General features: G+C 41.0%; 2 protein-coding genes across 2 annotated transcripts in view; one reads left to right on the top strand and one right to left on the bottom strand.

Moving 5' to 3' along the window:
• Positions 1–15,573, top strand: part of BRF1 (BRF1 general transcription factor IIIB subunit) — a 181,828-nt gene that overhangs the window by 72,622 nt on the left and 93,633 nt on the right. The window contains exons 4-5 of the mRNA XM_080346259.1: positions 667–698; positions 10,817–10,889. Of these exons, the coding sequence (XP_080202385.1) occupies positions 667–698; positions 10,817–10,889 (105 nt within the window). The remainder of the gene's footprint in view (positions 1–666; positions 699–10,816; positions 10,890–15,573) is intronic.
• On the bottom strand, positions 12,785–15,426 carry BTBD6 (BTB domain containing 6; the record flags this gene model as incomplete). Its single annotated transcript, XM_080346258.1, has 4 exons — positions 12,785–14,163; positions 14,386–14,504; positions 14,781–14,871; positions 15,062–15,426. 4 exons carry the CDS (start codon positions 15,424–15,426, stop codon positions 13,131–13,133), a joined length of 1,608 nt encoding a protein of 535 aa, XP_080202384.1. The 3' UTR covers positions 12,785–13,130.

Below are 15,573 nucleotides of genomic sequence, written 5' to 3' on the forward strand. Positions count from 1 at the left end.
GAACTGCTGGAGAGAGTCCAGCGTAGGGCAACAAAGATGATAAAGAGAGTGGAGCATCTCCCCTGTGAGGAAAGGCTGAGGGAGCTGGGGCTCTTTACCCTGGAGAAGAGGAGACTGAGGGGTGACCTCATTAATGTTTATAAATATGTGAAGGGTGAGTGTCAGGAGGATGGAGCCAGGCTCTTCTCGGTGACAACCAATGATAAGACAAGGGGCAATGGGTACAAACTGGAACACAGGAGGTTCCACTGAAATTTGAGAAGAAACTTCTTCTCAGTGAGGGTGATAGACACTGGAACAGGCTGCCCAGGGGAGTTGTGGAGTCTCCTTCTCTGCAGACATTCAAACCCGCCTGGACACCTTCCTGTGTAACCTCATCTGGGCGTTCCTGCTCCGACAGGGGGATTGGACTGGATGAGCCTTTGAGGTCCCTTCCAATCCCTGACATTCTGTGATTCTGTGACTCTGCTGGCAGGATTTTTGGGGAGCTGAGCTCTCAGCTGGATGCTGGCTGGGGACAGAAGTGGTGCAGCCAGGTACTCAGTCATTATTTAGTTTCTTTGACAGTTAAACCTGGGTTTATTTTTTTCCTTTTGTTGAGGTTGTTAATGAAATTAAGAAACACTGTCACGTTCAACAAACGTGTATTCCTTGACTTCTTCGCAGACATGTTACTTGACCTCAGTGACCTTCTTCAGGTATTGTATCTTTTTTTATTTGAAGCTTCTGTTGAATTGTTAAAGTTTAAGATTAATTGCAAGCAAAGAGTTGTCAGTGGGGCATTTGGAATGTTTTAATTTCTATCTAAAAATTCTAAATTGGAAGATCACTGGCTTTGTAAATCTGAGTAACTGTTCAGTAAATTTAGATGTCAAGCAAATACATTTTGCTTTTACTGCTGCAAATAATATATCAAGAGCTAGTACGATCCTTTTGTCAGGATTCAGAGTCACTGCAATGGCACAGGGTCAGATGTTACACATTTTTAAAACAGCAGTTGTTAAAGACAAATAACTTTTTTGGTAGGTAATACTGTGTAAATGGATTATTGCACTACAGATATGTGTTTTATAAAATGTATTTTGAGAGAAATATGTTCTTGCTCTGTATGTGGAAACAGAAAGCTCTGCTGGCATATGCTGTCTTACCCTCATTCTCCATGTTACAACTGTTTTACATACAATGTGAGTAGGTTAGTTGCATCTATTTTTGTCCACCCAGCTGTCTTGGTAAATGGCATCCCTCTGAAGACTATTTATTGCTTGAAGCAATCTGCTGGAATTGCAATAGTCAAATGAATATTAGTTCTTCAAATTAGTAACTTTTTTTCCTCTTTACTAACCTCTTATTAAATTATTTTGATTACTTATAATGTGTAGAATGGGAGGTTTATTTTCGTCTAACACAGGTGATTTTTCATGGTGATTGCTATGAAATGGAATGATCACAGTAATATGAAGAATAGTCACACAATGTAAAGAAGAAGAGGTATTGTATCTGTAAATGAAAAAAAAAGTATTGTCTGCAGGAACAGACAAGAAAGATTGAATGATTTGTCTTTTTCCCTCTGTACATGCCAGCCAGAAAAGGTGGCGATATGGGGCATATGAGGACCAAAAGATTAAAGAGGGGTAACTGAAGAGATGGGAGAGACAGAAATGGGCTAGTAGTAGGGAAATAATCAATCCTGGAAAGATGAAAACGCAAAATTTCAGTATCTTGATACGTGTTTAGCTGTGTGAAGACTTCTGATGTGCTCTACTTAATAGCTTCTTTAAGGTGGATCTGAGCAAACAGGAGTCTTAAATGTTCTTGTTAACTGTAGCTATCCAGAAAGTTGTGTTTCAAAACGTATAAATGAGTTTTTCAGGTCCTAGCTTGATTTCTCCTCCACCCTAAGTTTTTGTTTTGTTTTGTTTATTTAAAAAAAAACAACAACCAACCAAAAAAACACAAATAAACCCCAAACCAAACAAACATGGTGGCAAAACATGTATGGCCTAGGCAGAAAACTTCAGTATATTCTGCTTTAGATGAGCCTTTGCCCACAGATTGTGTGCCTAAAAGAGAAAAGCAATTAGTTAATTAGATTGTACTATATTACCTTGAAGTGTCTCTTTTTATGAAGGGCAGCTCTGCCATCCTCATGTTGGGATGTGAAAAAGAAAGGTTGTTAGCATTGGTAGTGATAGTAGTGGTATTATCTTTCCAAAATATTTGACTTGTTCAGACTCATATACAAAATATGTCATACTGCTCCAGATAATTGATCTTCTTGGTAAAATGAGAAAGATGTCAATCTTGTATCAGAAAAAAATTGCATCTGAAAGCCTAAAAACCAAGCTACTGTTGACCTTCACCAACTCATGTTTCAATGCTAGTAGCAAATTTAGAGATTTTTCTTCAGAATTCTGTCCTTGATGCTGCGGGAGGTGAAGTGACCTGCAGGGCTGCTGATAATCCAGCCTCAGAAGTTTCTGAAGAAAGTAACCAAGTGAAACATCCTTATGGAGTGTCTTCATGGAGCCTACTGACTGAATTATCAAACCCCCTTGAAATAGGTTTCAGTGCATTTGAGTGGGGAAAAAAAGCATAACAGGTGTTGCTTCACAGAATCACACATAATCACAGAATGTCAGGGATTGGAAGGGACCTCAAAAGATCATCCAGTCCAATCCCCCCACCGGAGCAGGAACACCCAGATGAGGTTACACAGGAAGGTGTCCAAGCTGGTCTTGAATGTCTGCAGAGAAGGAGACTCCACAACCTCCCTGGGCAGCCTGTTCCAGTGTCTGTCACCCTCACTGAGAAGAAGTTTCTTCTCAAATTTAAGTGGAACCTCCTGTGTTCCAGTTTGTACCCATTGCCCCTTGTCCTATCATTGGTTGTCACCGAGAAGAGCCTGGCTCCATCTTCCTGACACTCACCCTTTATATATTATAAATATTAATGATGTCACCCCTCAGTCTCCTCTTCTCCAAACTGAAGAACCCCAGCACCCTCAGCCTTTCTTCATAAGGGTGATGCTCCACTCACTTCAGCATCTTTGTGTCTCTGCGCTGGACTCTCTCCAGCAGTTCCCTGTCCTGGAACTGAGGGGCCCAGAACTGGACACAATATTCCAGATGCGGTCTCACCAGGGCAGAGTAGAGGGGAAGGAGAACCTCTCTGACCTACTAACCACCCCCCTTCTAATACACCCCAGGTACCATTGGCCTTCCTGGCCACAAGGGCCCAGTGCTGGCTCATGGTCATCCTGCTGTCCACCAGGACCCCCAGGTCCCTTTCCCCTACACTGGTCTCTAATAGGTCATTCCCCAACTTATACTGGAACCTGCAGTTGTTCCTACCCAGATACAAGACTCTACACTTTCCCTTGTTATATTTCATTAAATTTTTCCCTGCCCAGCTCTCCAGCCTGTCCAGGTCTCTGGATGGCAGCACAGCCTTCTGGCGTGTCAGCCACTCCTCCCAGCTTGGTGTCATTAGCAAACTTCCTTATAGTACATTCTATTCCCTCATCCAAATAACTGATGAATATATTGAATAATACAGGCCCCAGTACTGACCCCTGAGGCACTGCACTAGACACAGGCCTCCAATTGGACTCCACCCCGTTGACCACGACTCTCTGGCTTCTTCCCTTCAGCCAGTTTGCAGTCCACCTCACTACCCGTGATTGTCCAGACCTCACTCCCTCAGTTTAGCTGTGAGGATGCTGTGGGAGACTGTGTCAAATGCCTTACTCAAGTCAAGGTAGACCATGTCCACCGCTCTGCCACCATCCATCCATCTTGTTATGTCCTCATGCCTCATCTAAAAGCAAACCAAAAAGTAAGCTTGAACTCCAACTACCAGAAAAAAAGATAACTGAAAGCCTGTGAAAAAGGCCATCCGTGCTTCATTTAGCTGTTTTGCAGCTGGAAACAACATCAGGTGTTTCATTCTGCGTCCAGCTTACGTCCACATCCGTGACCTTCAACTGGTGTCTTGCAAGCACTGGGAGTCCACACCTTCTGTAGCTCACAGCATAACGTGGGAGATAAAAGTAATATGAAGCATTTGAATCTGCTTTTACCTGCAGCTCCTTATTTGTTTAATGACTTATGATATTTGTGTTCTTGCTTGTTGTTCTGTTTAGCTTACTCTTAAAGAAAAAAAGGAAGGGGAAATCATAAGCATGACTTCTTAGACTCTGGTTTGTACTTGTCTTTATTGAGTTGCTTTGGGATTAGGTCCCCCATTCTCCATTTAAAAAAAAAAGATGTCCCTTATAGTGTAATATGCTTTTAGAAGAGCGTTATGCTGCTAAAACTTAGCAATCCAGGAGACTGATTTTCACTGTTAATGGCAATCTATTCAAGAAGTCATAGCAATTTTCATCTTATGCTGATGACTGAGATGTGGGAGTTTGTCTTGTTCTACTGGAGAACTGCTACATTTCACAATAGCTCTTGGAGCTTCAAAATTGCTGTCATCTTGGAAAAAGCCAAAATGTTGTTTTGGTTTTTTTTTTAAATTGGAAAAGCCAGTTTTTGTTTTTTCTCCCATTTTATCTTTAGGTGAAATACGTCCCAAGTCTTGCAAACCTCCTCTATAAAGTGCTGTCAGATTCAGTATGCTCTGGTACATTTAGACTTTAAAGCATTATCTGGAAAGAACTGCAAATGTCCAGACCACGGCTGCAAACCCAGGCAGAGCCACGATGAATGTTGATTGAGTTGGAAGGACGATCAGTCATCATCAGTCTCTGACAGGGAAAGCACTTGCTTATATTTTCAGATACGGCATTTTACTTGCAAATACAATCTTTAGAGAGGTCTGTAATCAGGCCTTTTGTTTGCTTTTTTTGTTAGTACAATCTAAGCGACAGGCCTTGCTTGTTTAGGAGAGTTGCAGAGCTTGTCTAGCCTTGGCCCAACTTTTGAACAGTTCAGCTTTGCTCATCTGTTTCAGGGCACCTTGTTCCTTGCACCTGGAGAACTAGTTGGCTGAAGTTTTGATCTCAGGATGGGGAAATGCCACTTTTTGCATCCTGCGAAATGGCAATTTCTTTTTTAGCCTCTTGTAATCTCCAGTGTCAGGGTCTTTGCAGTGTGGCCATAAAAGATTTTGGGAAGAGGTGTTGGCAGTGCTTTGATCTCCAATTTCAGCCTAGTAAAATATGATTTTTAGTGCGCCCTGTGGAGTGTCCTGCTGTTAAATAAGGCTAATGCGTACTGAAAAAGATGTTAGACAGAGCCAGGCTCTTCATAGGAGTGAGCAGCAGGATGCTTAGCAGCAGTGAACATAATTAATTAAAATGTTTTCTCTTGATAACAAAAAAAAAAAGGTTTTTCAACATGAGGACAGCCAAGGGTTGAAACAGGTTGCTCAGAGCAGTTTTGAAGTCTCTGTCCATCAAGGTTTTCAAGATCATGAGCAAGCTGGTCTGTTGTAGCTGACCTGGCTTTGAGCAGGAGGTTGGGCTTGAGACCTGCTGAAGGTGCGTTCCGACCTGAACTGTACCACGGTTCTAGATGAGGGAAGAGGGCGCACAAGAAGTGAAAATCAGTAACTAGTACTTGCTTGGTCTCATCCTCCTTTGGTCTCTTTGCCACTTCAAAACACAACTCTTATCCCCTGTTTCTTTATCTTCCATTTGTCTAGTCAAGTAAGCACGCTCTTATCCAGAAGGATTTCTATTGCAAGTTATTTTTGGACGGTTGTTTTTATTTATCTGTTCTAAAGGCAGCATTGGCCTCCCTGATTCCTCTATGCTTGTCACAAATTATTCATTGACTTTCTTGCATAGATGGTATGGTAGTGGTTTATTGTACTGCTGTGGTGTCAGAGGAAGAATTCCGGGACTAATGCATATGTGATTAGCAAAAGCAGACTCTCCCGTCCGAGTCCCCAGACTGACGGCAACGCTTTAAAGAATAGCATGAGAGGAAGCTGCTTAATTTTGATTTGTGTCTCTCTTTGAACTGCAGTCTGACAAGCTGGGTTTGGTACATACTTATAGTTTTGTGTGTTGTCTTTTGAGGTTAAATGTAATGTTCTGGTTGTAATATGGATCCAAAAACCAAGATTCAGTTTATTGTGTAGAAAAGGGTAAAACAGGGTATTTTTTTTAAAGACTATACTTGCTTAGGTTTTTAATACCCTTTGTTCATTTAAAGTTATTAACATGTTGACTGCATTTGCCTTTATAGCCCCTATGCAAATTGCTATGTTGATTGAGTTAATTTAAACAACCTGGTTGGGACCTTCAGGCATTACTATACTAGAAATGTTAATAATGAATCAAATAACCACAGGTGCCTCTTTCCCCAGCAACAAACACTCTCCTTAAAAACTCATTTGCTTTTCATGCTTGCTTAATTATTTAGGCAAGCAGCCATGGATGTTTCACAGTGTGAATTCTCATTGCGTTCCAACTGCCCGGTCTTTGTCTTTCTGAAAGGCAGAAGACCCTGAACCACTGTCACCACTTGGAATATTTGTCCAGAATGCCCCACCATAGTCTTGAAAAACCTTTTTGGAAATTGCTTGTAGTGAAAGAGTTTTGATTCATAAATTTATGGAACAAGCACAACGGTCAAGCAAAAACTTCCATTCAGTGATTGCAGCTTTATTTTTTGCTACTGTTGGGAAGTTAAAGTGACGTGGTAACTGTATGAATAGGAGATTCCCTGATTCCCAAAGAGAGTTTAAAATGATGGAAGGTGTTAGACTGATGAACAGCTGAATTCCCATGTCACTGGAAAGGAGGTATTTGTTGTTATTTCTGAAAGTGGAAGTATATTGGTATTTGTGAACACATCGGGCATGATGCGAAGGCAAGGGGAAATTATGAAAGGATTGGAGTCCCTATGGAAGTGTCCCTTTGAAATCAGCATCTGATGACTGACAGGTGTGAAGTGAAAACGCTGTGTCTCCAAAAAATACTGTGAAGGGCAAAGAGTATAAAAAGTAGAAAGATCTTTCTATAAGATGTATCTGAATAATTGGAAGCCATTCCTTCTCCAAATGCCCCTTTTAACTAATATAAAGTATTCTGCAGCAAGAGCAGAAATTAACTGTTGGTAAAGGACATAATCTTACAGAATTTTTAGTTCTGTAATAACTATGGGGTATTTTTTTCTCCAGTGCCTTGGTGAGCACATACTTTTTGTCTGAAAGATGTCTTCTTGCTGAATAATTTAATTTAAAAAAAAGCTTGTCCCTCCCAAAAAAAAACCTCAGTGGCTGGTCCAGATGTTCATAAATGTATTTCTTTAAATGTGAACTGAATGTAAAATAACATGGTAAAAACTATCAGAGTGTGCAGATCTTTTAAAATATCTCCTCGGCTAGAGGTTGACACCACTCTCTGTGTTAGGTGTTGATGTTCAAGCCTGGTAATTCCATTGAGCTTAAGAAATGTTAATATCAGATCAAAATACACAAAGAGACAGCATGAGTCTTATGAAAGTCTATAAAACAGTTGTTACACTTTGACAATTTCGATTGGGGAAATACTGGTTTTCAGTATTATCGTTTCAAATGAAGGGGGAAAAGAGGCCAGAGTTGCTGTGTTAAGCTTCATTGCTGCACCAATTCGAGTCTAAGCCAGAGACATCCTTTCAGAAGGGCATTTTTGTTTATTCACCATTTTAAGGACTTGCATGAAATTAGGTTTTATGCCTGCAAATGTCATATGGTTCTAAATTCAGAGCATTAAGCTTTTGATGGATTGGAGTATATGAATTTTTATAAGAAGTTCTTAATGAAGAAAGAACTAGAAATTGAAGTAGGCCTCCAAATTAATTTTCTTAATTTTCTAAGCTTAATAGAGTGCAAGAAAACATTAATGATAAGAGTCAAGAAAGACTCTTATCTATATGCCTATTATATATCCATCATATCTGCCACAGGATGTGTGTGCATGAGTAATAGTTGAAATTAGTGACAGTGATATAAAATTTTAGTGAAAGGGCCTTCTTCCACTAAAAACACGAGTTCCTGAATATCGTGTTTCAGCAGTTCAATGCCATTACAGATTTCTGGCTGAGCTTTATGCTATCTTGAATTTCCCACTAATGAGAAATGTCCCAGAACCTGTGAATATCTGGTAACTTTTAAAGATGTGAAGCATATTGTTTGAGAGGGCCTGAGGTCTGTTTTCCTACTGATTTGCCAGGAAAACTGGAAGCAATTAAGTATTCCTGATTATTTTTGTGACTTTACCCTGGCATTAAAAACGTGTGAGCTTCATGAGGGAAACAATATAGAGCATGTAATCCACCGTATATTACGCTTTCTTTGTAAATTGGTAGTAACCAGAAACTGCAAAGAAATGCACTTGTGATCAAAAGAAAGAAATTCCCTGATGTACCATTTCTATTTGAATTTATTATTTTGTGTAAATACGGTGCCTACACCCTGAAGTTGGTCATTAAAACACTGATGATGTGGGTGAAGTGGAAAAGCAGGTTAGTTTAAAGTACATTATTTCTCAAGGAGACCATGGATGCAGAGGCTTTTAGTTAGGCCAAGGAGAAGAAGATGATAAACAAGCATCGAGCAATTTTATTATGCATTTGTCTTTGCTTTAGGTTTAATTTGGCACCCACTTTGATGGTGAAAACCCTGCTTATTTATGCCTCTTCCAATTTATTTGTTCTTCGATTGCATTTATGGGAAGTTTACACAGCAGGGGTTTCTTAGTGACATGGTTTGATGGGGACAAACATCAAGTATTTGTATGTTGTGGCAAAAAAAGACAAAGGGAGAAATACTTGTCTGAATTTTGGGTGGTTGGTTTTTTTTTTCTAGACTAAAATGAAAGAACTAGATGAGTTTGTGAAGCCTCTGATGGAAACATCATATGTACTCGGCCCCGTTGATTTGTGCCATGAAATCATCCTTGCAGAACAAGATCTAAGTGATGAAGTTTAAGATTTATAGTAACTTGGGCGGCCAACTTAGAAGGCTGAAGCGACAGCCAAACCCCCACTCTTTATGTTAATATTTCGTAGACAAAAGGTCAAGACAAGCCATGCCAAACTTGCAGTGAATCTAGAGCATCTCAAGCCAACTGAAACACTGCAGATATTTTGCTGGAGTAATGTCTGTTCCATCTCTGTGGCTCATGGAAAGTCACACGCTCTCAAACTCGTATGAGTTGCCAGATTCCGTAGATGCTTATTTTTCTGTATAAAATTCAGTGACATGTTTCCTAAAAAATATACTTCTTATTAAAAGGGTATATTCACTTCCTTCCCGTAGAATAATATCTCTAAGGTGTCTGGGATTTCAGGAAAAAAAGGACAGTAAAATTTAAGACTATACTTTTGCATCCTCTAGGCCAGTCCAACCACTGCTCAGACAAAGCACGGAAGATACTCAACTCTTTCCACAAAATATAGAATGAATTAACTACCATAATATCATATATGCTTGAATGGGCTGTCACTTTCAGAACACGTGATTATTCTGAAGATTTCTTTCAAGTTCTTATTTTTAAAATGTTTTAAATTTGAGAAATCTTCATGTTAAGAATGTATTTGCATACAGGAAAATTTCGACATGCACGGCTAGGTGAAAATATGTCCATACTTGTTTTTGTTAAATGTATTTATTTACGCTCGCTCAGTAGAAGTATCTACACACTTGGGAGGAAAGCTTGCTTTTAAACTAATGTTGGTAAAGCTCTGCTGAGAAACTGAAAGAGAATACACTTAGTAACAGGATTTTTTTGTATTTCCATAGGCTTCTAAAATAATCAACAGCTCGGTTGTGTAATTGACTGCTTAGCAAACACCTTCATTTATCCTGGCATAGGAAATGAGAGGGGCAGTTCTGTTACATAAAAGCAATAGAGCATATACTATCCTAAAAATAATAATAATAATTAAAAAAACCTATTTGTTTGCAGCGTAGGAGGATAAAGTATATCACTCCACTAACTTTGACCATTATACGTGCCTTGGGGGGATCAAGGTGTTGGTGGAGCTTCGTGGGAACGTTTGGGGCTGATTGGGAACTGAAGTATATCCTGCCTTTCTTGCTGACCACAAAAACACATCTTAAGATAGCGAAAGAAAACTTCCTCAGACGTTAAAAATACAAATGTAGTACCTGTGCTATAAATTGCAAATCAGAGTATGAGGAGTAGCTCCTCCCCTCAGTTTACGTGAAGGAGGTGAGGAGCAGAGCTCTACCCCTGGTTTGCTGTGATTTAGGGTTTTCCTGAATTTATTTATCTTATTTTAAAGTGGGGTGCTGTGGGGCAATGTCCATATGTAAGAAATGACAAATAACCCTTGGGGTGTGAAGCACCACTCCTTGCTTTGATGGAAAAGTTTGGTGTGCGCTTGTGCAATACTTAATTATCCCACTTCACATGACCATGCAGAGCTGAAATTTGCACTAACTTGTGAGTATTTGCCAAGGTTTTATTACGTTATAGGATAAATGGCACTTTATATATACTGATATTGTATTAAAGTCTACTTAATGCTTTAAGATGCTAGGTGACAACTCAAAATTGTCCAAGTACTATAGAGCAGCCCTCAGCCCACGGAAGAGCATGATTAACAATGTTTTGTGTTTTTTTCAGTATAAACTTATGCTTTAATTTACAATGCTAATTCACGCAGCTTTTGCCAAGCACCAAGTATTACTCTATACCTATGGATATTACTTGTATTACTTCAATTTAATTTTTTCAAAGCAGGTTCTTTAAGATTTCAAAAGTGTTTGTTTTTTCCCCTTTCCATATAAATGTTCTATGAAAAACATTTGTGGTTAAGATTTAAATAATGGAATTTTTTTTATCTTTTAATAGGTGAATGTCTATGTGCTGGGAAAAACTTTCCTTCTGTTGGCCAGAGAACTCTGCATAAATGCTCCAGCCATAGGTATTTTTTTATGACTTGACTTTTTGAGTATTTGTGTGGTAGTTTTTGCATGGTTACTTGACAAGAATACATATGTATATGTCTGTATATATACATAGTATTGCATGCTGAATAGCAAAGTGGTAACTTAAAAATGAGACTGGAATCAATCCATGCAGAAGAGCATTGCTGACTATGAGAGCCTGTTCTCCGTTATTTAAGAGGTTTTTGGGAGCTAGATGCTAGTTTTTTTACAAATAATTGTGTTGCTTTTCCTGAGGGTAGTTTAGGCTATACCAAGACAACGAGCTGATGTATAATAAATTTGTGTGCCTACAAGCTCGCACAGGCCTATCACACTTCAGTTCCACAGAGATGCAACATTTGATAAATATTTGCCAAATTTACTATCTGTCCATCACACTGAGGTGTTCAGGGCTTGAAATACAAGTGGCTTGATGGAAAATGAGGAGCAACTTTTTCCAAGCATGCAAATGACTTTTTAATTAGTAAGTCATCACTGAAATGGTAACCCAGTGATGGGAAGGTGGGTTTTAACCTGTTACAGGATTAAAAAAAAGCTGTTGTCTATGGCGTAGCTTTTAAGGCAAGGGAATTCATGACAATTCTAGTTAACATAGAGAGGTCTTGTGACTGTTACCCAGCTCTGTGATGGAATTTTCTTCCTGTATCTTTACCCACTCTCACACCCACTCTCCTTAATCTGGACTGATGGAATGAGATGCCTTTGTGTTCAAGAACACGACACACAACCCCTTTCCTGTGTCCTCAGCTGGGCACGGAGTGCAGGAGACCCAGCAGCTCGCACATAGAGCATCAGCAGAACAGCCTCCAGATAGTGTGCTGGCTTCGTTAGCATAGCTGGGTGCCTGGTAAATAGTTCTTGTTTTCAATAATTCAGTTGCCTTCTTATTTTTCATTAATTTTTTTTAAGAGAGAACAGGCAGAATTTGTGTTGCATTTGTGTTTCAAGGTGAAAATTAATGCAGCTTAGGAAAAGGCAAATGGAAACCCTTCTACGTTAAATGTAAAGGTACTTGTTAAACATGATGAAATATTGGTTTAGACTGCTCTTTGAGTATTGTTTCTAAGGTCATTATGAGAAGACGGATTTATAAAACCCAAGTATTGCTAATTGGCTTATTTGTAATGGCTGTCAGATACTTGAGGAAAACACCTACTTTTATCACTCTTTCAGAAAAGTGAAGGCTACAGCTATAGAATGAAGGCTGATGGTACATGGAAAGGATTATGGTTAAAAAAATAAAGGGGGGAAAGGGAAGTTCCAGCAGCTTTGTTTAAGGGGGCTTATTTCTAATTAGTAATTTTGAGTGAACTTAAATACCATATTGCACGTATTTCTCCAATGTCTGTTCCTAAAGGAGAGGATCAGATATATATTTAGGTAGCGGCTGCTGCTATTACAGCTCTGGACTAAACCTGTGATAAAGCCTGTCCCTGCGTTAAGCTTCATCTGTATGGCTTGATTCTGGCCATTTAGGAGGGGCGCAGTTTGACAGGTGCAAGTGTCAGTGTTGCTGGAGGTTAACGCAGCTGATATGTGTGAAATGGGTATTAGAAGCTTTCAGCTATAACCACAGGATGATTTTGAACAACTTTGATTACACTTGGGGTTTGTCTCTCTTCAGCTTAGGCAACACACAGAAACCCCTGAGCTTCCACATGGGTCAGTGCCCCTTTTCCATGAAGAGAAATAAAGATTGTTGCTGGATAGTCACAGGTCCCAGGCAAGGAATGCTCTAGTTGTGGTGATAAGTGATGCACTGTGCATATGCACATAGGGGACAGACCACTATCACACCCCCCCCCCCCATTAACTGTACGTGAATTAACAGACACAAGCCATAAGATCAAGTACACAGGATTTAGGGCAAGTAAAAACATTTTATATTTCACAGATCTGTAAACTGCTCTAGTTTAGAACATTCTGTTTAAGTCAGCTGCAGTCTGCAAGTTAGTTATCTATATACAAAATAAATGCACAGTACGTGCAAAATTTAACATTTTTCTGCTTGTTGCAGTCTTAATAATTAGGTCAAATAGCTTATGAATAAATAAAATAAGATTAAATTCAAGAGCATTCCTTCACTTATTTGTATAGCCTGATGTAGCAGATAGGTAAGTAGCATAACATTCCATACTGCTGCAGTTTGTAGTAAAATTGAAAAATCCCTTAATGTGCAGCATTGCAGTACTGGAATACAATCAAGGTGAAATGCATCATGCATAGAAAATGAGCTCAGGTATTTGTCCTCCTTGTACTCCGGTTCCATTAGTACTGTCTGAGGAGCACTGGAACTGGAACGTCACTTTCCCGCACTGCACCTCAGTCATTCCCTCTTGCCCAAAGTAGCTGAGTTCATTACCATCGAGAATAGCACTTACATTGTAAAAAGTGTCTTGCTCAACCTGCACAGGGTGTTCAAACCACACAGAGAAAGTGTTACTGGAACCGTCGGAGGTAAACTTTGTCAGGTTTTGAGCAAGGACAACTCCTAAGCGTTTCAGTTCGATTTTGACGCTGTATTCAGCTTTGCCGCAGCTTGACCCATACAATCCCAGTCCTGCTATAAATATCCGTTTATCTACGGCAAACTGAATACTGTCACACCGCCCTCGGTACCTCCACTGATTGCTGCGGTACGCAGACGACTGAAACCGGTGGCATCGCTGAGGTACAAGTCCTTTTCTTTTTGTCAGTGGAAATTCTAGTTTGGGTTTATTTGCAGCTGTGTACCATAGGAATATGTTGTGAGTTTCCTCGAGGGTGAGGATGTCAGATTGGGCAGCTCCGTTGGCAAACTCTTCCAAAGTCATGGTGGGAATCCGCACCAAGTACAAAGCTTTTCCTAACACAGTCCTCTTATTGCGCGGCGTAACCGGTAGCCCTTGCCTTTTGCATTCAGCCTCTGCCCAGTTGAGAACAGCCTCGAAAACTACCACTTCCTTGGTGTTGAGTGCCTCCCGGGTTACAATGATCTCTAGTGTTTGTTGATCTATCTCGCAGAAGCCCTCTGACTTCAGTGCCATTTCTGCTTGAGCATCAATCACTTCCCAGCAGCGCTGCGTCAGCTCTGGCTCCTCGAAGAGCCTGCTCTGAGACAGCAGGACACAGGCGTTCTTCGCTTCTAAACTGGTCTCCAGAAAATTGACGCAAGCCTTTGCTAGGGCCGGCACGATGTACTTCTTGGCAGCATACAGCGTAGCCAAAACTGTGTCAGCTTCCAGGTCTATTTCATCACTATACATGTATCTAGACAGGGAAAAATAAAATAGTTTCTTAGGGAAAAAAATACAGGCCATGAAAGATTGATCTACGGTCATCATCACTGGCAGTGAATCTGACACTCTATCTTTCAGCACATTAAGTAAACAGTAATAAGTGCATATTGCACAATGCCAATTAGGAGATGTATATTTTATAAGCTACTTTGATTCTGTCCACGTAATTAGTAGACTTGTAGTGGCCACTTACTTTAATAGGATTAGAAAGGCTGCAGGTTCCACATCTGGTATATGGATTTCAGATTTGACCTCTGCAAGATCGCCATAAAACATAGCATAGAAGACAGAGCTACCAACTGCCAAAACATACTGGAAAATAAAGAGAGAGAAGCCTCAGTAATACGCATTGGTAAGAGCTGAGCGTGCTGGCTTTCGATAAGAGCTACACTTAGGGAAAGTTAAAAGCAGCAGTGGAGGCAGAAGACTGCCTTAGACTGTTCCCTTTAATTGCAGTGTTATGTGAATTACTTTTGGGATTAGACAAGAGCTGTAATTAGGGAAAAAAAAAAAAAATCTAGTTGTAAGGCGGGGGGAGAAGGCGAGACAGGCAGTGGCGTTAAAAAGCCAAAAATTATCTGCACAAACCTTATGGGCAGGAACTTTTTTGGATGCCCCCGGCGGGCCCACGATGAAGTGAACGTCGGCCATGAGTTCGTTATTGAACATCAGCGCGTTCCTGCAAGCGAGGGAAGGGGGGAGAAGCCCCGTTAGCCGCGGGCAGCCCCTCACCGGCGGCCCTAGCCCCGGGCCTCCCGCCGGCGGCCCCCGCGGCTCCATCCCGGCCCTCGGTTGCAGGTGCAGGGCGGGGGGGGGCCGGGGCACCTCTCCCGCCCGCCGGGGAGGGTCCGGCGGGGCCTGGCCCTTACCTCTCCCGCAGGGTGGGGTGGAAGGATTGCCAGTTGGCGCTCTCCAAGTTGTTGTTGTTGAGGTTTTGGAGCTGGGGCGGCGGGGGCGGCTGGGCGCTCTGCTGCAGCTGCAGGGCGTTCTTCTTGCTGTTGGCAGCGGTGGCGACGGCGGAGTTACTGTTTGCAATATTGGTGTTGGTGCTGGCAGGGTAAAGTTCTGCAGCCATCTTCTTCTTCAGGGACAGGGGTACTATCTCATAGCATCCTGGCACCTTGCCGTTTGACCTCACACTCTTTTTGGACTTCTTTAAGGTCTCTGGAAGCAGAAGAAAAAAAGTCAAACACTTCATGATCCTGCCATTGAGGCAACCATGGGGCAGTGGCATGAGCAAGAGAACTAACAAATCCCAAATGCGAGTCCCACTATCTGGATATTTTGTATGCTTCTAGATGCAGGGTGGCTTTTGGTATGGTTTTTTTTTGGAGTGTACGCGCTCTTTGGTTACAAGCCCGACGCACCTTTCCGGGGGGAA

Source organism: Nesoenas mayeri (genome assembly GCF_963082525.1).
Source record: "Nesoenas mayeri genome assembly, chromosome: 5".
Classification (NCBI taxonomy): Eukaryota; Metazoa; Chordata; class Aves; order Columbiformes; family Columbidae; genus Nesoenas; species Nesoenas mayeri.